Source organism: Pongo pygmaeus, chromosome 6 (assembly GCF_028885625.2).
Source record: "Pongo pygmaeus isolate AG05252 chromosome 6, NHGRI_mPonPyg2-v2.0_pri, whole genome shotgun sequence".
Taxonomy (NCBI): Eukaryota; Metazoa; Chordata; class Mammalia; order Primates; family Hominidae; genus Pongo; species Pongo pygmaeus.
The window spans coordinates 136,838,273-136,861,956 of record NC_072379.2 but is presented as its reverse complement, the minus strand read 5'-3'; the positions used below and the strand labels follow the sequence as shown (position 1 = coordinate 136,861,956).

At 44.4% G+C, this 23,684-nt stretch overlaps 1 protein-coding gene across 1 annotated transcript in view; it reads left to right on the top strand.

Moving 5' to 3' along the window:
- Positions 1–20,846, top strand: part of CREB3L2 (cAMP responsive element binding protein 3 like 2) — a 127,750-nt gene extending 106,904 nt beyond the window's left edge. The window contains exons 9-12 of the mRNA XM_054494889.1: positions 10,368–10,467; positions 10,749–10,875; positions 13,218–13,434; positions 15,285–20,846. Coding sequence (XP_054350864.1) covers positions 10,368–10,467; positions 10,749–10,875; positions 13,218–13,434; positions 15,285–15,360 — 520 coding nt within the window. The 3' untranslated portion in view covers positions 15,361–20,846. The remainder of the gene's footprint in view (positions 1–10,367; positions 10,468–10,748; positions 10,876–13,217; positions 13,435–15,284) is intronic.
- Positions 20,847–23,684: the final 2,838 nt, after the last annotated feature.

Genomic DNA, 23,684 nt, shown 5'->3' with positions numbered 1-23,684 from the left:
TCCTTCAGAGGCAGCTGGACGGAAGTAGAACAACTTTGATAAGTGAACAGGATCCTGGGTCACCAGAAATGGGGGGTGGAGAGGCCTTGGGGGCCATTGTTTCATATGCATGGCGTGGCAGGGAGGGTGAGTGGCTGTTTCATCATTGACCAAATGAAAGAAAATGATACCTCTTTACTTTTTTTCCGCTCCTATACAATACCCCACAGGGGACTTTCCCATCTACCCAGATGAAAATTTGTGCTCGGATTATGAGTCAATCCTGAGTATGGTTTTCTTTCTTTCTTTTTTTTTTTTGTACTGGACTCAGCAGCAGCCACCTAGCCTATTACTGATTTCTAGATGAAAAGATCTTTTATCTGAGCTATGGAAAGTGGAAGAGGACAGGGCCAGGAGAGGAGATGAGGAAGTCTTCTTCATCTTTCTTCAGTTTTTCTCTGGGAGCCTCTGGGAACAGAGCTGAAGCGGTGTGAAAGCACCTTCACACTTCCTTTGCTGAGGTGATCCGCTAATTGCATGCTATCAGGAAATGTGTAAGATGGGAGTGAGATGGTTTCCCAGGGGGCCCTTCTTCCTGTGCTCCATCAAGAAATACATTTTCACTTGCCAGTGTCTGAGCAGTGCCCGTGTGTGGCTGCTAGAGAATCCTTCTGGCTTTTCTAAGTGAATGCACCTCTCTAAGCTGCAAGCTCTCTGGATGGCCCCACCCTGGTCTCATCCCTGAGAAATCTTGTCATTTTTTCCCACTGGTATAGTTTTCTTCTGCATGAGTGATGCACATACACTGCCCGGCCCATTAGTTGTAGGCATTTGTGGCTCAGTTTGCTCCATTTATTTATTATTTTGTTCTCAGGCTTCTTTAGGGCTGTGAGCTACAGCCTTTCTCCTTGAGCATGGATTTGTAGAATCATAGGAGCTTAGACTTGAGATACATCTTAGATATCATTGTATTGAACTGCTAATCACCTTATTTTACAGAAGGAGAAACTGAGGCCTGGTGGGGTTAAAGTCATCTTAACATTTAGAGGTAGAATGGGGACGAGAACTTGGTCACTTAACTTTTGAACTGGTCCTTACTTTGGTTTCTCTTGCTGCCATACCTCTTGCTCCTTCAAGGACCTTACCCCAGCAAGAGCCAACTTTAGACCTGGACACAAGGGCCCTTGATTTGGACTCAGTGTTTTAGAGGGCCCTGTGCTGGCTCTCTTTTAGCCATGTCCCCCTCCATGGGATGTGTAGTTGGCAGGACCAAGGGGATGCGTCCATCTGGAGCTCTCACCCTAGCCCTCTAGAACTTACTCCGGTACCTGGGATCCTGGAATTCCCTGTCCAAAGGTCTTAGCTCATTTCCAGGGCCTGTGTGGACTTCTACCCCAAATCTGTTCTCCGAAGGGCAAACCTGGTGACCAGTGGGCACCCCTGAAGCCAATGGGGTAGACAGAGACAGTTCTTTGGGAGGGCTGCACATGGAGTTTGAACCAGGGCTGGTGTGTGCATGACATCCTTCACAATATGTCAGGTCTGGGATTCAATTTAGCCTTATTTATAGAAGATACGAGATCCCTGGGTCAGAGACAAAGGATTCTATGGCTCAGCAGGCAGTGTGAACAGCAGCATATATGTATCAGTTCTCCTTGCCCCCAGGTGCCAGGACAGATCCAGGTGGATGCTGTGCTCTCAGTGGGGATTGTGTCACAGCTAAGGAAGCCTGAGCTTGGAGAATCCACTGCTTTTATAGCAAGCAATCAATAAGCCTGCTTCCTGCCCAGGGAGAGATATTTCCTCATCTGTCCAGGTTACCAGCTTCATAACAACCTTGAGAGGTGGCCCATCATAAAAGAGCAGTGAGAGCCTTTCCATCTTGGCATCCACAGCAGAATGTGTAGGAACACAAGAAGACCCAAGACACTGTCTCTCTCCAATGGTGTGGAGCAGGCTGAGGCCTGGAGTAATTCTGCTTATGCTACCACATTTTGGCAAGCAGCCCAGGGAAGTCGAAGAATTCTAGTTCAAACCTGGCCATAGAGGGAGCCGGAAGGAGCAGGTGTTGGGCTGCTTGGCTTGGAGAAACCTTAAGATGTGTGGCATGTGGACTTCATTTGTACACTTTCCTCAGACCTCACAGAAGTAAGGGACATGCTTGCCTGACATTTATCTCTATTGTTATCAGAAATAAGAATTCCTTAATCTTTCTCTTTGATCTTCCTCTTAGCTATAGTCTTTCTCTCTAACTCTACTTTTCTTGTTCTTGAAAATCTCTATATCATTCCTATTAAAGGTCTTTCCAGCCAAGTCTACTGGGTTTTGACTGGATTCTGGCTCTCCTGGTCTGTTTGTTTAGCCCACACAGCTGTGTCTGCACTAATTTTGTGTATTTGTTCCCTACACACTATTATGGTTTTCTGTGTGTGGGTTCATCTCTTGTCTTTTAGACTGACAATAACTGGCTGAACCCACCCCCAGCTGCACACAAAGAAGCTATTTGAGGACTGATAAATGACCCAAGTTACTCTACTGTACACTTTTACCTTGGTTTTAATTCACTTTTCATTTCTGCATTATCTCTAACTTCTGGTTGTGTGAAGAGTATGAACTTTCTTTCCATGTGGAAATATTTCAAACTTCAAAGGATTATTGGGTACTAAACTAAGTTCCCCAGAGAGATTAGAAAGGCATTTTGTGTAATTTAGTATAAAGTTCAAAATTCCACAGCCTCAGTTTTTGTTCCTTGGCCAGTGTTTGTTCCTGGGCTGGTAGGTAATATAGCATTTCAGAAATGCCCTCTGGTTCCTACAAAATAAAGAAGCCTCTTGTAATGTAGCAATTAACACAGGAAGAAAAAGGAGAAAATTTATACACTTTTTTTTTTCATTTAGGCCAGAGCCCCATGAACAACCTTCGAAACTTAAGTAAAAGGCCATAAACATATAGGTATTTACTCAAGTTTTAGAAGTTTCAGCTGATATGGTTGTCTTTTGTGTATGACACACTTTAGTATTGAAATGTCTTTGAGATTGTTCATGATTTTCCTTAAATATCCTTATGAAATGTGTAGAACTTATAATTATTAACATTGTATTCCGCCACCTCCCTGCCCTCCATCCCAGGACTTTGAGGTAGAGGTTTCAGATGTTGGACACCCCTCCTCACCTCAGAACCTCCCGGGCACTAACTCTAGATGTGACTCAGGTGGGGTGGGAAGGGATTCAGGGGGGATTTTGCCTCAGAAGGACATGGATGCTCATCTCTTCCATCATGAGGCCACCTGATCGTCACTTGAGTTTTGTTTTTTTGAGATGGAGTCTCGCTCTGTCACCCAGGCTGGAGTGCAGTGGCGTGATCTCGGCCCACTGCAACCTCTGCCTTCCGGGTTCAGGCAATTCTTGTTCCTCAGACTCCCAGGCAGCGGAGATTACAGGCACACACCACCACACCTGGCTAATTTTTGTATTTTAGTAGAGATGGGGTTTTGCCATGTTGGCCAGGCTGGTCTCAAACTCCTGACCTCAAGTGATCTGCTCACGTCAGCCTCCCAAAGTACTGGGATTACAGGCATGAGCTACCGTGCCCGGCCAAGTTTTCTTTTCTTTTTTTTTTTTTTTTTTAATTGTGCGCACTAGATAAGTAACACTCAGGCTTTTTTGATTACATTTTATGCAGTGTAAATGGCACACCAGACATACCACATGAATGTGTACGTATACATCATACACCTGACTAATATGAATGCTTCACAAATCGATAGTTCTTTACGGCTTACAATGCCCTCTGATATTGTGTATTCTATTTGATTCCATTTCATTAAAAACATATACCAGTCACAACCCAATTGATTTCACAAACCCACAAATGGTTCATGATTTGGAATTTGGAAATGACTGCTCTAGGTGCTTCCGTAAGGCTGTGAAAAACTTCCTTCATCTCTGAAGGAGGCTGATTTACCCAGGGAATAGTTTACACACATACATATGTGCACACACACATATGTGCACCTGCACACACCACTTCCCAGAGAGTTCCATTTCTAAGATGTGTTATAAGATTTGATGAAAGTATGTCTGGCTGGGCGCGGTGGCTCATGCCTGTAATCCCAGCACTTTGGGAGGCCGAGGCGGGTGGATCACCTGAGGTCAGGAGTTCAAGACCAGCCTGATCAACATGGTGAAACCGCATCTCTACTAAAAATACAAAAAAAATTAGCCAGGCGTGGTGGCACGTTCCTGTAATCCCAGCTACTCGGGAGGCTGATGCAGGAGAATTGCTTGAACCCGAGAGGCGGAGGTTGCAGTGAGCCAGGATCACGCCACTGCACTCCAGCCTGGGTAACAAGAGTGAAACTCTGTCTCAAAAAAAAAAAAGAAAGTATGTCTATGGAGAGGGCCTAAGTTGAAGCTCTCAACACAGCAAATAATTGGGATCCACCACTTTTTTTTTTCCTGGTCCTGGTTTCTGACTCCAGTGAGAAATTAGGTTCCTGAATGTTCAAAGTCCAACATTCAATAACTGATGACTGTTCTCATTCTTTCTTTTGTAAATAAGGAAACACATACAAAAAGCAAAATTAAACCAAAGACAAAGAAAACATGAGACTGTTGATGCATTTCCCAGTTATTGTAAGATTGTGTCTCCACAATCTTACTCTTGGATTCTTTTGAATGTTTTGCCCAATTTCCTTTGATATGCCTCCCAAGATACAGGGTGATGGTTTATTTTGGGCAAGGCTGGCAGCTGCTTTCCACTGCTCTTTTGCAAGGAACTGCATGAGGATAGCCACTGAGTTTATTTTTACATCTCACCACAGGACAGAATCCACATTTTCAATCAAGTGTTGGACATTCCAATTTAACAAATTGTGAAAAATCTGTTGGCCCAGATAAACATATGCTAAGAGTATTCCTTTCTCTAAATTAAGATTTTGTTCCCGGAAGCCCAAGAATTCATTAAGGCCATAATTAGCCATGATCACTGATGATTTAAAATACAATAATAAAGAGGAAGTTTATACTGAGCTTCATAGGCACCATTGGATCTGTCCTGCGGTTGACTTTTTATAGCTGTAGTTTAAAAATAACTTTTCCATTTCATCTGCTGGCTGCCTTTTCTCCACCCAGCCCTTCACACAAATAGGGTGGGGGCTGTCATCCAAGATCCCATTGCTGCAGGCAGTGGCATCTGTCTCAGTGACATCAGAGAAAGTGCCACATCATCTCAAACCAACATATCAGTTATGAGGTCACAGGCTTTCCCATAAAAAGGACTGGCCTCATCTGTCATCAGTGAGAAGAGACAGCAAGCACTCTTCAAAGATGTATTTGCTTCAGCAAACCCAGAGTTACCCTGGGAGGGGGTATTGGCTCATTATTCCATTAGCTGATGTGTTCAAGGGAATTCATCTGAGTAGCTGCCTAAACTCAGAACTTAACTTGATTAAAGGCACATAGCAGTCATCCTCTGATTGAAACTCAGGTGTCTTTGCCTTTAGAGCCAATCCTCCTGATATATATGCATCAGCTTAGCAATTCTAAAGCCATCTCATCAGCTTTTTTGGTATTTCACAGAGGGACAGGTTTTATATTTTCCACTTTTCTAAATAAAGCCCAGGCTTGACTTCCTGACACCTTAACTAGGCAAGGAGTACCCTTGATTCTTTTATCTATTATCTGCATTTTATCTTTGATGTATCCAGAGAAAATACCGCACAATATTTATTTGCCCTGATGGTTTTTGTGTCATTGTTACTGAAATTTTCTTAGTATGCACCTCCTTGCCATCGGAATGGGTTTTATCGTGGCTCTTCCATCTATGGCTTAGTCTCTTTTAATAGTAATATTTTCATATGTAATGGTGGACATATCAGTTGGGCTGGTGTCAATATCTTATATTTTATAATATAAAATCTACTTAACTAAGACATCCTTTATTATTAATTTTAGTAGGTTATTGATTAGGGTACCATGCTGTACCGTGTTGGAATATACACAAGCTATGGGGTCAGATAGGTTTTGGTTTACATCTTAGGTCTACTTATTAGCTACGTGACTTTGAGATGATTGCTTAGTATTTTAGTGTATGTAGTTCTTGGAACTCAAGTAGTAGACACTCAGTACTCTGTCATTGTTCATTTTCTTTTTTTATGATGAAAAGGAGTGTTTCTGTTGTATGGATGTGTATGAATTTCCCAAACTTTATTGGATCATAGAAGTCTGTTTGGATTCTGGGGATGACTGAGTGAAATGCCTCAGTGTTGCTGATTGATGGGGCCTTGCACATGTTGTCATTTCCACCATCAGTTCCGTTTACTTTCTCCAGCACCAGTAGGAGAAGCAATGGCAAACAGCATATTATTAGTCACTGTCGCGCTTTCCACCAACATTTCGAACTAAAAATGTGTATTTTAAACTACATGTTTGCTCATCTTAAAGAGTTAGATTATAAACTGTTAGAAATCAGGGACTATTAAACAACCATTTTCATTTGCAGTGGATTCAGAATATAGTCATCTTGAGTAGGGAAAGGATGGTCCATGAATGCCAAGCAAAGTGCTGTGCAGTCAGGAAACACCAGCCCTCCCTGCTCTCTCCAGTCCTTCTTAAAGGGTCCTTCTTCCCAACTGGTAGCACTTTACACCTGTAACTGGGGAAAGGGGGATTCCAATTTGAGCCTAAGATATTCTTTCAGTGGGCTTCAGGTGTATCTGGCCTGCTGAAAGTCTGTTTTCAGGAGGAACTGGGGAGCCTCCTAGGAGACTGTTCATCCTCGGGAAAGGGGTACAGGGCCCAGAGATCTCAACCAGAAATTGGAAGGGAGGACTGATTCCAAGTATTGTGTGGAATTTTTTTTTTAAGCTATTCATGCTCTAAGGACCAGGCAAGGGGTAGGGCATGGGCAGGGAGGAAGTACGGGCTGGCTGCTGGTCAATAGGGATTATTGGTAAAAAATGGAAGTGGTCATTCCCCTTTCAAAACAGCTTAAGACTTTGGAGCAAAAGTAACATGCTTTGGTACCATCTGGAAAGGTACTAACTGAAGCCTGGATAGAGAAACGTTACCCCCTCATGCCCAGAGCATAGCTAAACTTCAGCACCTTGAGGCCACCAGCTTACAGGCAGCAGGAGTGTCCAGTGGAAAACTGAGGTGCCCAGGAAAAGTGGCAGCCGTCACTTACAGAAGTAACTCTTGAGCAGGCCAGGGGAACAGGAGACCACTTTTCATAGCTTAGCAGGAAGGAGAGACCCATTGCTACCACAGAGAGTGGTCAGCAATAAGAGGAAAGGGTTTGAGCCATGTGGTCTTATCTGTGGGCTTACCTGTAAATTTGCCCAAGGACTTGAAGAAATATCAGCAGAGAGAACCCAGCAAGGGCTTTGGGGCTGGCATTACAGGTGGTAGACAGTCAAATATATGCTACGGCCAGTGATATCTCGCTGTGAGAATGAATGCACACTCAGGAAGTGGCAGTGCAGAAGGAAAAGGCAGCTGTGCTGTTGGGTAGGAAGGGAATTTTCTGGGGAAGTCCTGGGAGAACAGAGAAAAAGTTTCATGAGGAAGGAAAGGTGCTGCATCATAGAACCATTTAGTTGCAAACTTTCTTTAAGTAGAATTTAATTATGCTGTTGAGTATTTCTCAGCATTAAGTAAACATACAAAATGCTTTTAAAGAAAATGGTGCTGGGCACAAGTGGCTCATGCCTGTAATTCCAGCACTTTGGGAGGCAGAGGCGAGAGGATCGTTTGAGCTCAGAAGTTCCAGACGAGCTGGGCAACAAAGTGAGAGACCCTGTCTCTACAAAAAATAAAGAAAAGAAACTTAGCTGGGCATGATGACTCATACCTGTATTCCCTCCCAGCTACTCAGGAGGTGAGGCAGGAGGATTGCTCGAGCCCAGGAGGTTGAGGCTGCAGTGAGCTGTGATCACACCACTGCACTCCAGCCTGTGCGACAGAGCAAGACTGTATCTCCAGAAAAAAAAAGAAAAAGAAACAAAAATTGTACCTGAATACATTTAAATATAAACCAGGTCTAAACTACATTCAGTCATACTTCTATATAACCAGAAACAAACAAAAATGTACGATTAAGTACAAAAAAAGATCTTCACATTAAATAGAACTTAAATTAGTGATATTAACTAATAGAATGAATGATTTTGTGTTGCTTCAATTAAAATCACTATACCTGGGGAAAATGTCATGTAGATGGAACCGCATAGAAGGTTTTTTTTGTTTTTTTGTTTTTTTGAGACGGAGTCTCACACTGTTGCCTGGGCTGGAGTGCAATGGTGCAATCCCAGCTCACTACAACCTCTGCCTCCTGGGTTCAAGCGAGTCTCCTGCCTCAGCCTCCCAAGTAACTGGGATTACAGATGCCCACCACCATGCCCAGCTAATTTTTTATGTTTTTAGTAGAGATGGGGGTTTCACTATGTTGGCCAGGCTGGTCTCAAACTCCTGACCTCGTGATCTGGCCACCTCGGCCTCCCAAAGTGTTGGGATTACAGGCGTGAGCCACCGTGCCTGGCCCGCAAAGGAGTTTTGAGTCCAGAAAACATCTACTCCGTGTGCTGAGGGCTGCTCCAATTCACCCACCACTCCTAGCCATTTAAACTGCTGAAAGCAAAACCATTCTTTTGGCCAACCTGTCCTTAATTTGCTTAAATTGGGAGAACTTTTTTCATTGATACTAGCTGGGGGCGAAGGTGCAAGCCCAGGAAAAATCTGCTTGTCCTTCTAGCACCTGAATGCTATTCGGGGGTAGACTGTGATGAGAAGCAAGTTATCTGCGAAAGCCCACAGCGTTCTGTGAACAAATGATTTGATGATGTTTTCCAGTGAACTTATGTGGCTGTCTAACATTGTTACATCACAGCACACATTTTCTGAGAATCCTTGAGACCCAAGAGAAAGCATCTGCTCATAAAATCTTTCCACTTTGCCATATGCACTGGGTTTGGGGGTGGGGGATGAGGATGAGGAGGAGCTTCAACTCTTTACACCACTCACAGGGAACTCTTCCCGGGGTTCTAACTCAGGAGGGTGTGTTATCAGATCCTTTTCTATGCCTTGCAGTGTTCAGAATTTGCAAAGAATTTTACCATCTGCTCTTTCTGTGTGCTGATGTCACACAGAGCAGAGTATATAAGACTGTTCTTATCCCTCAAACTTTGCCTTTTAAGGAGAGGCACAGTTGTCCAATTTTAGGGATAAAACGTCTCTTTTTTTTTCTGCTCTTGCTCTCCTGTCTTTTTCCTGGAGAAAGGCTAGAATCTGTTTCAAAGGATGGTTTTAACGACCCCTGACTCTGGGCGTGAGGGTCCAGTTGAGCAGGCATCTTTGTTCTTTCATATGTTGGCTTCGTTTCTGACTCTGGAGGTGCTGTGAGCCTTTAAGAACCGTAGGCTTGAGCTGCAGGTGGCTGTTTGCCTCTCTGCCTTAAACAGAGCCGTTCTTGTTTTTCCTCTCCTTCTTTCTCTCTCTCTCTTCTAACCTGCCTGTGAATGCCTGTTACTCTGTGTTGGCATTTCCAGTCACAGCCCCCACCTCTGGCCACTCCTTCTGTTGTTCTCTGCTGGTCATTTATTATTTTTCCTTCTCTTTGCCTTTGTCCCTTTTTTATGTTTTTATCAATGTTTTTTCTCATCTCTTGGTTAAATGAGTTCTTCTTTTAATCAACATTTTCTTAGTCTGTTCAGGTTGCTATAACAAAATGTCATAAACGAGGTCACTTATAAACAACAGAAATTGATCTCTTACAGTTCTGGAGGCTGGGAAGTCCAAGATAAAAGTGTTGGGAGATTCAGTGTTGAGCGAGGGCCTGCTTTCTGGTTCACAGAAAGCAGCTTCTTGCTGTGTCCTCTCATAGTGGAAGGGAAGCACTCTAGTCTTTTCAGCTCCTTATAAGGGCACGAATCCCATCAATGAGGGCTCCATTTATGACTTAGTCATCTCCCAAAGGTGCTGCATCCTAATACCGTCACATAGAGGACTGGGTTTCAGCATAAGAATTTGGGAGAGACACAACCATTCTGACTTTAGCCACCATCCAATCAGAATGTTCCTTTTCCTTTGTTCTCAATCAATGAGAAACAAGCCACAGCCTGTCAGGGTAATGTGGAGGCAGTTACCTCTAACTCAGGGCAGTGCAAGGACAGGACCTTCAAGTGTGAAGGCTGATTCTAAGCCCCAGTGAGCTCTGTGACAATGGTGCTAGAAGGTACTGGTGTTCGTATCTTCTTCCAGAGGAAACTGTCCCTTAGGGCTCTGTTGAAATGCGGGCACAAAGGCAGGGCGACCTTCCTGGGTCACATGGGGAGATCAAAAAGCATCTCTTGTCTGTCAGACTCCCTTCACGGCTGTTGTTATCATTGGCAGGACTCTCCTTCAGCAACTCCAGAAGCTTCAGACTTTGGTGATGGGCAAGGTTTCTCGAACCTGCAAGTTAGCCGGCACGCAGACTGGCACCTGCCTCATGGTGAGCTTCCCAGCAGGGTAGCACAGTGACCGCCCCTGGCCTGGCCCTTGTCTCCCCTCTCCCTCTGCTTGCCAAGGCCAAGTGCTGTGCTGTAGGAGAAACCACATGGAGGAACTCCACTCTGAGGCTGTTCCTCGGTGAGGCACTCTGGTGATGTGACCCATGGGTGCAGTCCACTGGCATGAAGAGGAGAGTCTGTGTCCCTGGGTATAAAGCTGTGCTGTGCGGAGCCTGGAGTCCACAGCCCCTCGTGTTCTCTCTCCCCTCTTTCTCTCCCACAGGTTGTGGTGCTGTGCTTTGCCGTTGCATTCGGCAGCTTCTTTCAAGGCTACGGGCCCTATCCTTCTGCCACCAAGATGGCTCTGCCCAGCCAGCATTCCCTGCAGGAGCCCTACACAGCCTCCGTGGGTAAGACAGCACGTGGCAACTTGGGCAGAGTCTTGTTTTATTTCCCTAGAGCTGGGTTTCTCAGCCTTCCAAAAGGAATCTTCTGTGAAAGTCCATTGTTTAAAAAGTGGTAAAAGTGGAGCTTCTCCCTTTGAAGAGGCAAGTGGGGGTTCCCCTGGGGCCCCTCATCCACTGGACTGAGGCACCACTGGGAATTCTCCAGAGCTTGAAAGAGCACAGTTTGCAAACTGCTGTTCTAGACTGTGTTCCCTGATCCATTCTGACATCTAATTTTTGAGTTCTGTTAAGGGAGAGGGAAGTAGATGAGGGAAAGAGTCTGTTGCTTTCTGTGATGTTTTAAGAGAACTGCTGTGTTTCTGCCTCCACTGAGTGGAATTGTATGAGTAATGTAATGTAATGTGTATAGTAAGGGCTTGTAAAGTGAAATTAAATAAGCAGCAAGGTCAGGGCCGGGCGTGGTGGCTCACGCTTGTAACCCCAGCACTTTGGGAGGCCAAGGTGGGCGGATCACGAGGTCAGGAGATTGAGACTATCCTGGCTAACACAATGAAACCCCGTTGCTACTAAAAAATACAAAAAAATTAGCTGGGGGTGGTGGCGGGCACCTGTAGTCCCAGCTACTGGGGAGGCTGAGGCAGGAAAATGCTGTGAACCTGGGAGGCGGAGCTTGCAGTGAGCCAAGATCGCACCACTGCACTCCAGCCTGGACGACGGGGCGAGACTCCATCTAAAAAAAAAAAAAAAAAAAGAATCAGCAAGGTGAGGAGTTCAAGACCAGCCTGGCCAATCTGCTGAAACCCCGTCTCTACTAAAAATACAAAATTAGCTGGGCGTGATGGTACATGCACCTATAGTCCCAGCTACTTGGGAGGCTGAGGCAGGAGAGTGGCGTGAACCGAGGAGGCGGAGGTGGCAGTGAGCCGAGATCGTGCCACTGCACCCCAGCCTGGGCGGCAGAGCAAGACTCCATCTCAAACAAACAAAAAGAATCAGCCTGTTTTCCAAAACCTTATGCCCAAGATCTAGAGAATATGGGGACTCAGGTGTCAGATAAGAAGCGTACGGTGTTCTCACCTAGAAATAAAGAGATGGTGAGTAAGGAATACACACACAAATTCACACCTACACCTATAGGAACAGGCGTGGGGTTAGGCAGTACAGTAGTCCCCCCTTATCTGAGGTTTTGCATTCTAAGCTTTCAGTTACCTGTAGCCAATGAACATACCTGCAGTTACCTTAAAATAGCTGAATACACTATAATAAGAAACATTACCTGCAGTCAATGAAAATACCTGCAGGTATCTGAAAATAGCTGAGTATACCACCATAAGAAATTCTGAGAGAGAGAGGCCACGTTCATGTAACTTTTATTAGAAGATATGGTTAGAATTATTCTATTTTATTATTATTGTTAATTTCTTACTGGGCCTAATTTCTAAATCAAACTTTATCATAAGTACATATGTATAGGAAAAGGCATATGAACCCTACATGCTATATGCCCATCTATAAACCCTATATGGTTTTTCCTATACATATATACCTTATACCATATATATAGGGTTCAGTCCTAGCTTCGGTTTCAGCCATCCACTGGGGGTCTTGAAACGTATTCCCCATGGATAAGGGAGGACTACTGTATTGGATTTGGGAGAGGGAGAATTTTGCCATTTTGAAATGTCTGTGGTCTTCACCAGGTATAACAGAAGTGCCAGCATTCCAATTAAATAATTTCAGTGGCCTGTTGAGAATTTTCCCCCCCAAGGAACTATCTCTCTAAATTTAATTGGAAGCATAGTTTCTATGTCATGGAAAATTGCTACAGAGCCATCTAGCTGTGTGACTGTCCTATAAAACAAAGGAGATTGTCTCTATCCTTTGATTTATGGCTTTGTGTCTCCTCTTCACTTTCTAAATGAAATGCCCTGTACCTCATCCCCCTGCCAGACCTACTCACTGGTAATGCTGCTTCTTTTAGCTGGGTCTGGACATCTCCAAGTATTCCACTCCCATTCTCCATGAATCATTTTCCCTAGATGGTTATGGGTGGTAAGGGGGGGCAGTTTCATATTTTCAAAGCAGTGGGGGTGGTAGTTTGCCTTGTGTTTATTTGATTTTCTATTGTTCTTCCAGCACTGTATAATTGGTATAATTTTTCAATGCACAAACTCCGAAGCTCTAAAGTCTTTATAGAAAGCCAAATCCCTGTTGGCACCCATGGTTCTGGGCAACGAGAACACACACATTGTCATCTGCCACCAGCCCTGAGCACCTGGAGTGAGGGGATGTGTTGGACCCCTGTGGTCTTTTGCTAACACCTTGTTATTCTGCTCTGTCCTCAGTGAGATCCAGGAACCTGCTGATCTACGAGGAACATTCTCCCCCAGAGGAGCCGTCCAGCCCGGGCTCCGCTGGGGAGCTGGGGGGCTGGGATAGAGGTTCCTCCCTGCTCAGGGTGTCAGGGCTGGAGTCCAGGCCGGATGTGGATCTTCCCCATTTCATTATCTCGAATGAGACCAGCCTGGAGAAGTCAGTGCTTTTGGAGCTGCAGCAGCACCTGTGAGTCATAGAGACACAGGGCCAACTCCTCTAGTGCACTGATGGTGGGTTATGAGTCAGCAACCTGGGATGTGAGGTTGAGACTCTCCATAGGCCTGGTTCAGTTCCTCAGCTCTCTCAGGACCTATTTCCAGGACCTGGGACTGCAGAGAGTCTGTTGCTGGCCAACAGTTGCCCTAAGCAGAGATGGGGAAAGCCAGGGTGAGCTCCCCTATGTCTGCTGCATCAGCCGGGAGCTGGCGTGGTAGCACCAAGAAGTGGGGGAAGGGATTCAAGCCCTTTCCCCACTGTCTCCATCCTCCCTTCCAAGCCACACGAGTGAATGCACAGCCCAGGTAACCACAAGGTGTTTACTGTGCAAATCCAGCTTTAAGACATGTTCTGTGGCTTCAGCTAGGGAGTAGATATATATTGTGCTATATGTTAATATATGTTTATGATTTACATGTAAATACACATGTGTTAATTAAAACTATACATATTATAGTTTTATACTTATAGATGTATGTTGAGTGGTACCATTTAAGAGGCACTGGGCACGCATTTCCATATTGAGAACAACATCTATTTGGCTCCAATTCTGCATGAGTTGTTTCTCAGTTTCTGGGAAAAGTCCCTTTGTAAACATAAAGGCTTATGCGACTGCACGGTATTGTTATTGTGATAGGGGAGGTCCCTGGGCCTGCATGCATGCTCCTGGTTACGTGTGACATGGTTGGTGATTTAGCTGAACTCTGCTCCTTTGCCTCCCAGAAATGAGGCCATTCCGATGTAAATGGGAAAGATTTTGTTTCAGATTCTTCAGCTTTCATCCCCTAATTCTGCAGGGGAAGGTTTATAATGAAGTACTTTATGTAGATTATACATACATATTTAACATTTACTAGCACTTACTATTTTAAGCACTTTACAGATGTGAGGCAGGTTGAGTATCCCTTAGCTGAAATGCCTGGGACCAGAAGTGTTATAGATTTCAGATTTTGGAATATTTGCATTATACTTAACAGTTAATCATCCCTAATCCAAAAACGCAAAATGCTTCAGTGAGCATTTCCTTTGAGTGTCATGTCAATGCTCAGAAATTTCTAGATTTTGGAGCATTTTAGATTTTAGATTTTTGGATGAGGGCTACTGAAACAGTATCATACAAATCCTTTTAAGTATCCCAAGGCATCATTATTATTCCCGTCATAGAGAAACTTCCTGATGTAGCCACCGCTGGGATCTCTACAAGACCCAGCTGCCTGCTTACTTGGCTCTGGACATAGTTTCTCTTCTCTCAGCTAAGCTGTTCAAGGCCCCCTCCAAATCCCATTTGTTCTGTGATGTCTCCTAGATAACAAAGCCTCCTAGCCCTCCTCTGAATGCCTAGAGATTTTCCAGGTTGTTGCACAGTTTAATAATGTATTTATTTTCTGTTATGGATTATTATTTCAAATTAACTCATTGTTAAAAATCTTTATCTGGATTATAAGCTCTTCTAGGCCAAGGATCAGCTCTTATCATTTTATTTTCTCCTTCCCTGAGTTTAACATAGGGCTAAACATCCTAAGTAAATAGAATAATTTAATGCATCCATAACAGATCAATATCAAGCCACCATGATTATCCTTAGTAGGGTTGGGATGCCTTGGGTGTAGATAAAGGTAAGAATGTGGACTAGTGGAGAGGCTGGTAGCAGGGGACTTTGGAAACGGAGAATTGCTTCTAGGAGAGAAAAGGACAAGAAACATGCCCAGGCGGTCTCACCAAGTTGCAACCCCTGAATGATTGTATCACACTACAAAGCATGAGAATTGTAGCTAACAGCTGGTGCCTAATACTTCTTTTTCCTTTTAATGACTTCACAGGGTCAGCGCCAAACTGGAGGGGAATGAAACACTAAAAGTTGTAGAACTCGACAGAAGAGTGAACACCACTTTCTAAAGAGGCTGCCTGCACCCCCTCCCTTTCCCTTAACTCTACTTTTACATCCCCAAACTACCTTTGTCATCAGCTTTTCCTCTTTGCCACTGGATCTTCATGAAGACGTGGGCAAGCATTAGTGGCTTCAGATGGGAGGCCAGCCTGGGACTTCCCTGCAGTGAGAGAGCATCTCCCCGTGGTCCACGCCCCTCCTGTGCAGAAGGGAGCCTGCATCCCTCCCTTCCTTTCTCTTACTGCCATAGGAAATTATTTTAGGGGTTGGAGGTGGGACAAGCAGGCTTGTTTCCACCAATAGTGCCAAAAAGATACTGCCTAATGTGCACCTGTGAGGTGTAACCCCCCCTTTGGAGACGAGATGGCTCTTGTTCAGTCAAGACCCCAGACTCTGGCCACAAAAATGCCATGATGCCTGTTGGTATTTGGCAAAGCACTGACCCATGTCCTCCCTTGCTCGCACTGGGGTCTCTGGTGTGAACACCCCCGACAGCAGCCCTCCGCCCACTCTGCCCCTTGGGAGCCCTCGCTGGATCGTCTCGTCTCCTGCACCAGCACTGGCAGGCGAGGGCTCTCGTTCATATTCTCAGGCCGCAAGTGCAATGCCTGAGGGGATCAGGCTTTTCTACTCCAGGCAAACCTGCCCCATCTTGTCGCTTTTAGGACCTCCCGCAACCTGGTTCCCCACACATCCATAGTTCTGCCTCCCTGGCTTCTCCTCCCCACTTGTAAATAGTATTTATTAGCTTGCCGAGGCTTCCTGCTAGCAACCACACTGAAGAGATCGATGCCTCCTTTTAAGCTAGCCAAGTTTTCTGCGAGCCTTCAGAGCTAGGAGGGCACCCTAGGCTCTGGGATCCCCTGTCTTTCCAGACAATGTTTTGTTTCCTTTCTTTTGTTTTTTCTTTTAACTGGAATAATTACCATTGAAAAAGAGGTTCCCTTGAGCATGTATGTGTCTGCCTCTAGGATGAGCTCAGAGCAAGAGATGGCACAATGCCTCACTCAGGCCCGGGGTTCCCTGGCCACAAGCTTTTTCTATCCTGTTTTCATGACAGAGAAGGGAAGCCCTGTTCCTGACAACAGACATTTCAGACAACCTTGCTGGCTTTCCACACCTGCATGGCCCCCTCCTCCCTCCACACTTCCACTTTGTCCTCCTCGTCCCCTGCCTCAACAAAGCACGGTGGGGTAGGCGACATTTGTGTATCCACATTCTTACCTTTGATAGTCAGGTTTGGCTACTTTGCAGCTCGCCCAAAGAGATACAACCTAACCCCCAACCTACTTTTAGTTTTTTTTTTTGTTTATTTTTATGGTTAAAAGTAACTTTTGTAGTTTAAAAAAATCTTTCCTCTTTCATATAAATAAGAAGTGGAAATTGCCTTTTTATTGTGTAATGTAGAAAACCCTCAAGTGTTTTTTCCGAGCTTGGGAAAGATTTTGTGTAGGAAATATGCATAGAGTTTGTATTTTATTTTTATTAGCAGCTGAAATGCCTTTGTTTTTGGCTTCTCTCTCTCTCTCTCTCTGTCTCTCCTTCTCTCTGTCCCCCCCCCCCCCCACCCACACACACGTCATCTGCATTGTTATTGGAGCCTGTACTTAGAGGGATTAAGCCCACACCCTGGCTTCCATTCCATATCAGGTACAGGATTTGATGTTATTAACATTTGTCGTCATACCTCATAAGCCGGTCCCTGCCTTGTCTGTCTAGGCCCATTTGGGGCTCCCTGTGAGTGATTCCCCTCTCTCTGCTATGCTGGAGATGGTTCCAGCCTGGAAAGCCGCCAAGTTCATCTTCTCGCTGTGAGTGGAAGCTGGATTGGGCCCCCGTAGTCCTGGCAGCCCTGTTGTCTGGAGGGTTCTTGTTGTCCCTCACATTAGCCAGGGCGGAGACTGTCTGGGCTGTGCAGGAGGAGGGTTGCTAGCAGGTTCTGCTTCTGCTTCTCTCTGCTCCACTGTCTGCAGCCCAGATCCTGTTGGGCCTGGCTGGTATCTGGTGACCATGGGCCTCCACTGATCCATCCCTCTCTTTTAAACTGTCAGGTCATTGTCAGGCATAGGCAGCCTATAGGGCCCAAAGAAGGCAAAAAGATAAGATTTACTTAAGTAGCATTTGGGCAATGAGGAAGGAAAGGTTTCAAATTTAAGGGCAGAAGTGAGAGAATGAGCCAGCCCACGTACCTGCTGCAACTGAACCAGACTGGGTTTTCAAGGCTCCCAGACGTAGAGTAGGAAACGTGCTCTTCTAAATGAGGAGGGGGAAGATAAAGGAAACTTCTAGCCCCTGTCCTTAGTGCTTTGAGGATTTTATTTTCTCCCTTACTACCCTTGCTTGACATCACTCTCTCTAGACCTCCAAACAGCAGAACTCTTGGGAAACTGTCCTTCCAAAACGGAATCTATGTAGAAAATGGGACATTAGGCAGAGAGCTCAGATGGCCCTTTTAAGGGGGCTCCAAGAACCAACATCACTGCTCTTTTAGATAAACCTCTGCCCTCTACTCCTTGCTTGAGTGAGTTAAAGGAACTAACAGTTGTCCCTTTAGGAGGACAAAATGGGGTCAAGAGGACACAGAAGAGTTGTATAGCACCAGATTGGTTCCAGATAATTAATGGATGTGTGCACATTTTCTGTTCAGGGATTAAGAGCAGAATATCAGTGGATTTGTTTTCCCCACCAAGTGGCCTCTTCGACTAGTCATTAACTTGTGGTTAGCTCTAAAGATTTCAAATAGTGGCAGACATTGTCTTCTGAATGTAAGTTTTGAGAAATACGAGTCTGTCAGAGCGACCATAAGCCATAAAGAGTCAATCTCTTAATTATATTTTTCATCATGTAAACAAGTTTCCCATTTCCCTTTCTTAGATTGCACCAGTGAAGGAGATGTTTCACAAAGATTCAGAGAACTAATTTTTCACTGGATAAGACCTGAGTAACCCAGACCCCTACTGTGGTTCTTTTCACAGCCCTCGACTTTGCACTTAAAAAGGGATATTGTAAATGAAAGGCTGCAGTGCCAGTTTTAAGAAAGAATTTCTGTGAAGTGTGAGGACTCTGGAGTCTAGCTCACATAAAGAGAGTGTTATATAAAAATCCGACAGCTGAACTAGGTTGCTCTTTTTTGGCAGGGAGTGGGGATGAGATTTGACACCAATATGGGCCAAATTAGATAACCTTTTGGTTAATATAAATGATTTTGATTTGGAGGCCTAATTTGTAGATTGTGAAAGCAGCTTTTAGTTCAACTTATTCACAGACCCCTTATAATTACCATGTTTTTTTTTTCTTCCTAAATCAGTTCAGCTTGTGAATCTTACGTGCCCATAAAGTTGGGATGTTGAATTGGCTCTTCTTTGTTCTGGCAGTGAGTCAGTGTCCAGCATTTTTTCACAAGTGTTTTATTAAAATTGTTCTCCAGCATTTTATGGCTCCTCCCTCCCATGTCCTCAGACCCAGCAAAAGCGTAGAGGCAGAATCAGAGGCCTCTCCAGGCCAGCTCCTCTGCACACATGTCATACGAGGTGTGAATTTGAGCACAGTCCAGAAATGGAGACATCCCACCCCCAGTTGAATAATGGCCCATTCATGCCAACCTTGCCAACACGGAGAGGGCAGAGATGCACTAGAAGACCTTCATCCTCCCCTTCATCTGTCCCAAGTCACTACCGTTGGTTCTGCTGAAGCCAGTCTTTAAGAAACCTGGGTTAAAGACACCAGCACTTCTGCTCGTTGGGCTGGCTGGGCCTGTGAAGCCGTGGGCAGGTAGTGCCCTCTTGAGAGTCATTTTATTTGGCCACCTTCAGCTGAGACTATCCATAGACACATGCTAGGATAGGCCCCGCTGGGAGGGCAGTTACAGGAGAGAGTAGGTGGTGACGTGAGGGCTGTGAAGGATCCAGAGACAAGACTTAGATGTTTCGTTCATTCACTCATTCATTCAGTTACTCCTAAGACTTTTCAGTTTCATAAGGAAGAGTGTTACCTGAGGCCCTAGGGAATATTGGGGAATAGAAGGGATTGAGGAAACATTAATAGTAGTTACTCAAAAGACCCAAATGCTTATACTTCTCTCTCCCTTCTTCTCTCTCTGACACACACACATACACACACACACACACGCACACGCACACGCACATTCCTCCCTTACATGCTCATTTGTGCCTTAAACATACCTTATATATAAATCCAGGATGACTGAGGAATCCCTCGTCGCTGGGAGATTTTGTGTATATTCTTTTATTATTAGATTGAGGTGGGTGTGGGGGAAAGAATTTTTTTCCAAAGGCTCAAAAGTGGTTTCCTAAAAGTGAGCCACTATCAGATTTGCACATCAGGAGAAAAGAAATAGGGTTATGTCCATTAGGAAAATCCCAGTTTGCAGGAGTGCAATCACATCAAAAACACAACCAGCCAGGATTAAAGGTATTATAAATCCTCATAGCAGAACATTTCTCAGGGCAAAGGAACCTGGCCCATGTGAAGATTAATGTTCCATGCCTTTATGGTCAAAGGGTCAGCACTTACCACAGGAAAAAACTAGGTGTTGTTTTGTTTTGTTATTTTGGACAACGTAAAATTCAGGAATGTTTTATTTAGCCTTGGTTTCTAGAAGGAAGGGAAATAATATTTCTTGAGCATTTACTAGGGTGTTGAGTGCTGTGCTAAGTAAGTTTTAAGTCTTTCAGTTTTGTAGATACAGAAAACAAGGGTGACTCTTTACCACAGGATGAATAAAGAACTAAGTAATATGGGAAATGCAACAATTTCTGGACTAGCTGAGCCGATTCCTTGCTGTGAGCACACTGTAAGCTTTCAAGTTCTCTGGGCAGGAATTACAGCACCTGTCCCCTGCAATGACCCTGCTGTGCGATGCTCATCGCTTCCCTTCATGCTGGAACAGCCCCCCAGGTGTCCATCTCCTATCTTTTTGTTCCAATCTTCTGTGAGTTCCAGCTAGCAGGCTTTACATCTGGGGAAAGGAAAACCAGGGGTTTTAGCTCTGTTCTCTGCTCCCATCCTTTGCTCACGAGCTGAGTGAGAACATGAACTTTTTGCACCATGTACCCATGGCTTATACTACTTAGAAAATCACCTTTTCAAATAAAACACTTTATGAGTTCATAGAGAACACCAGCACTCTTTGACAAAACTGTGAGTGACCCTTTTTAAACAATGCTGAGCAGACCCTGGGCTATAATCAACGGTGAGCTTTAATGTCTATGCTGACAGTTAGGTTTTGCTCTCTTTTGTAACAGGTTACGTAGACCAGCAGTGTTTAAATCTAAATACGTTGTGAGGCTGTTATCTGTCCTATCGCGTTTTTTAAATGACTTTTTATTCTTTATCATTGCTAAGTAAATACCAAAAAAAAAAAAAAAAAGCTTTGTAGGACACTTGTACTTAGTTTGGGAAAAAAAATAAATTGAAATTGTTATGCTTTTGTATTTCCATTTCTTGCAAATAAATATTTTTTCTTAAATAGTAAGATGTTGCCCAGTCTTTACAATCTTGGTACTAATTTGAAAAGCATGTTTTTTTTTTATGAGCATGAGTTTGTTCATGTGTGCCGAACCGTTCTTTCCTGGATATCTACTTGTCCTGAAAGAAGAGCCTCAAACCAGCAATCGGTATGTTATATAGGACTGAATCCAAGCCTTAGTTGGAGGAATATTGAGAATGTAATTGTTTTTTCAGGCAGCCACAGGAAGAAAAACAGTATCCTCTAGAGACTTATGCAGCATGACTGTTATTTTTGTTGTCTCCTCTAACTATTCCCTAACTAGATTTCAACTGTCTGTGGATTTGATTTTGCTTTCCCCATCTCTGGTTGCTTGAGAAAGATCCTTTGGACTTGAGCCAGAAAGGAATGATCCTTCTTCCTACGAACAGTTGCAGAGGATGTCTAACAGATTCATGCTCCAGAAATTCTGATGAAATGGTTGATAAAGGTCAATGCACTCAAGCAGAGTAATCTTCATTCCATTACAATGTCTGAATCCAAATGTAGCTTTCTTCACTCAGAGAGTGGGGGCTTCGTTTAGTCTCAGACTGATTTGGGATGTTAGAGACTAAGGCTAGGGACTGTGCTTACTTGGAAAAAAAAAAACCAAAACATGGGATTTTTTTGTTTGTTTGTTTTGTGTTTTTTTTCCTTAGCAGCGTGCCCAACCCTGCCCTGGCCTTGAGGGTACATTAATCTGCTCTATCTTGTGCTCTTCAGAGCATCTTGACCTTCTGTTGTTACACAAGGGGGCCTTTCCCTTCAGAGGCTTTCATTATCATGCCCCACTCTTTCTTTTATGGGGAGCCTATTTCTGAAGCCCCTCCACCCCCCAATATGCTGATATCTTTTCAGCGTGTGGAGAGGGCAAATACTCACTGATCTCAGAATGTTCTGTATTAATCATGCCTTTCCATTTTCTGAATTTCTAATGCTTTGACATCTAGGGCCTTGCCGACCCTGGAGGGACCGCCCGTGTGAGGGCTAGCCCATTCCTAGCTTAGGAGCATGCCTTTCATATACAAACCGACCTGGATCCCATAGCCCAGCCACCTCCTCTGTAGCCTCTCATACTCTGGGCCACTCTCCCCCTGCCCTAGGTACCCTAGGGCCAGGTACCAGACAACTAGAGACAGTCTGTAACCCTGCAGCCTACTGAAATTATTCAAACTAGCCAATCCAAAACCTGTGTACCCTGTGTTGCCTGTTTTTTCCTGCGTAAACCACAATAAAAGCCCTTGCTCACATTTTGCCTTCATTCCTCCTGCTTCTTGAGCCACCCTGGTGCTTCCCCAGATGGGCTTGCATGACATCCCCTCTCCTCTTGGGAACTATGAGTAACAAGCTGTCTTTTCTTTTCAATGACCTCACCATCCCCAAATAATCGTACCATAAAAATCTGCTGGCCTCACCATACCCGAATAATCATACCATAAAACCTACATTTTAAAATGAATATCAAATGAGAGGCTGATCCCAGACTCATGGGCATCTGGGGTTTCACAGATGGGCCTGCTGTGATTTAGTTTGAGGGAATACAGATCTATTATCTCTTTGCACACTGGTTGCCACTTTTGTTCTGGAGAGGAAAAGTGAGATCTCTAGGGAGTAGTGTGGCTTGTTCATGGGAAGAGAAAGCAGTGTCTAAAACCCTAGTCCTATGCTCAGGTTCCAAGTAAAGTCATACTTGATATCTCTGAGAATGAGTGCCATAGAGGCAAGGGAACACCTGGATACGGTGGCGGAAGAAACAAGTGGGACTCAGAAGACAGAGGTGTATGGGTTCTTGCACTAGTTATACCATTAACTTGCTGGCCTGGAAAAGGAGACACTTACTGAGTGCCTACGATGTACCAGGAAGTTCTCATGAATTACCTCGAACTCCTGGGTTCGAGTGATCTTCCCACCTCAGCCTGCCGAAGTGTTGGGATTATAGGCATGAGCCACTGCACCAGGTCAGTTTTCGTGAATTATCTATGATATTTAATTCCTCCAAAATCTTTGTGGGGATACATATACCACCTTTTACAGTTGAGGAAACTGGAGTTCAAAAAGAGTAAGAAACTTACTCAAGACCATCCAACAAATCAGCTGCGGATGAGAGGTTGAGTCTGGGTTGACACCAAGTCCACATTCTTCGAACTACATTCCACAAGGTTGTAGGGCATTTAAAAATTATAGGTTAACTTTTCCACATTCAAAGGATTTTCATAAAACTCCAGATTTCCATCTTCTCTTGAAAGACTGAGAGACACAGCAACTTCAAGAGCTGAAAGGTATCGGCCCACCGGGATGGCACTGTCATTTCTGGTGGCCACATTTCCCCACACCCAAGCTGGTTCACTCATTCATGGTACTTACCTGGTCCTTCTGTCATCTGAATTCACTGCCTCTGGTTTAGGTGGTGGCTAAATTTTGGGGAGCAGCGAGAAGGAATAAAAGCAAAGATCCTCTGTCAGTGATGGAACTAAGAGGTGGGGAGGGCGGTTAGTTTCATCCTCAGAGGCCTGAGCAGGAAGGCAGCTCGGCTATTTGCTGTGGGGTAATCTGCACATTGGAGACCTCTCTTCTCACTACCTGAAAGAAAAATTGAAGTTTGTGGTCTGGTCTGGTCTTCCTATTCTCAAAGATGAATATTCATTAATCTCAAAAATTATATCAAATAGATAAACTACATGCATACACATAAAACAATTCCCTCACCCATAGATAACTCACATGTATACATTGGTGCATATTTCCAGACTCCCAATAAAAACATGAATATGACTATAAATGAGTATTTACATATTTAGTTTTTTAATAAAAACAAAATCGTTTTGG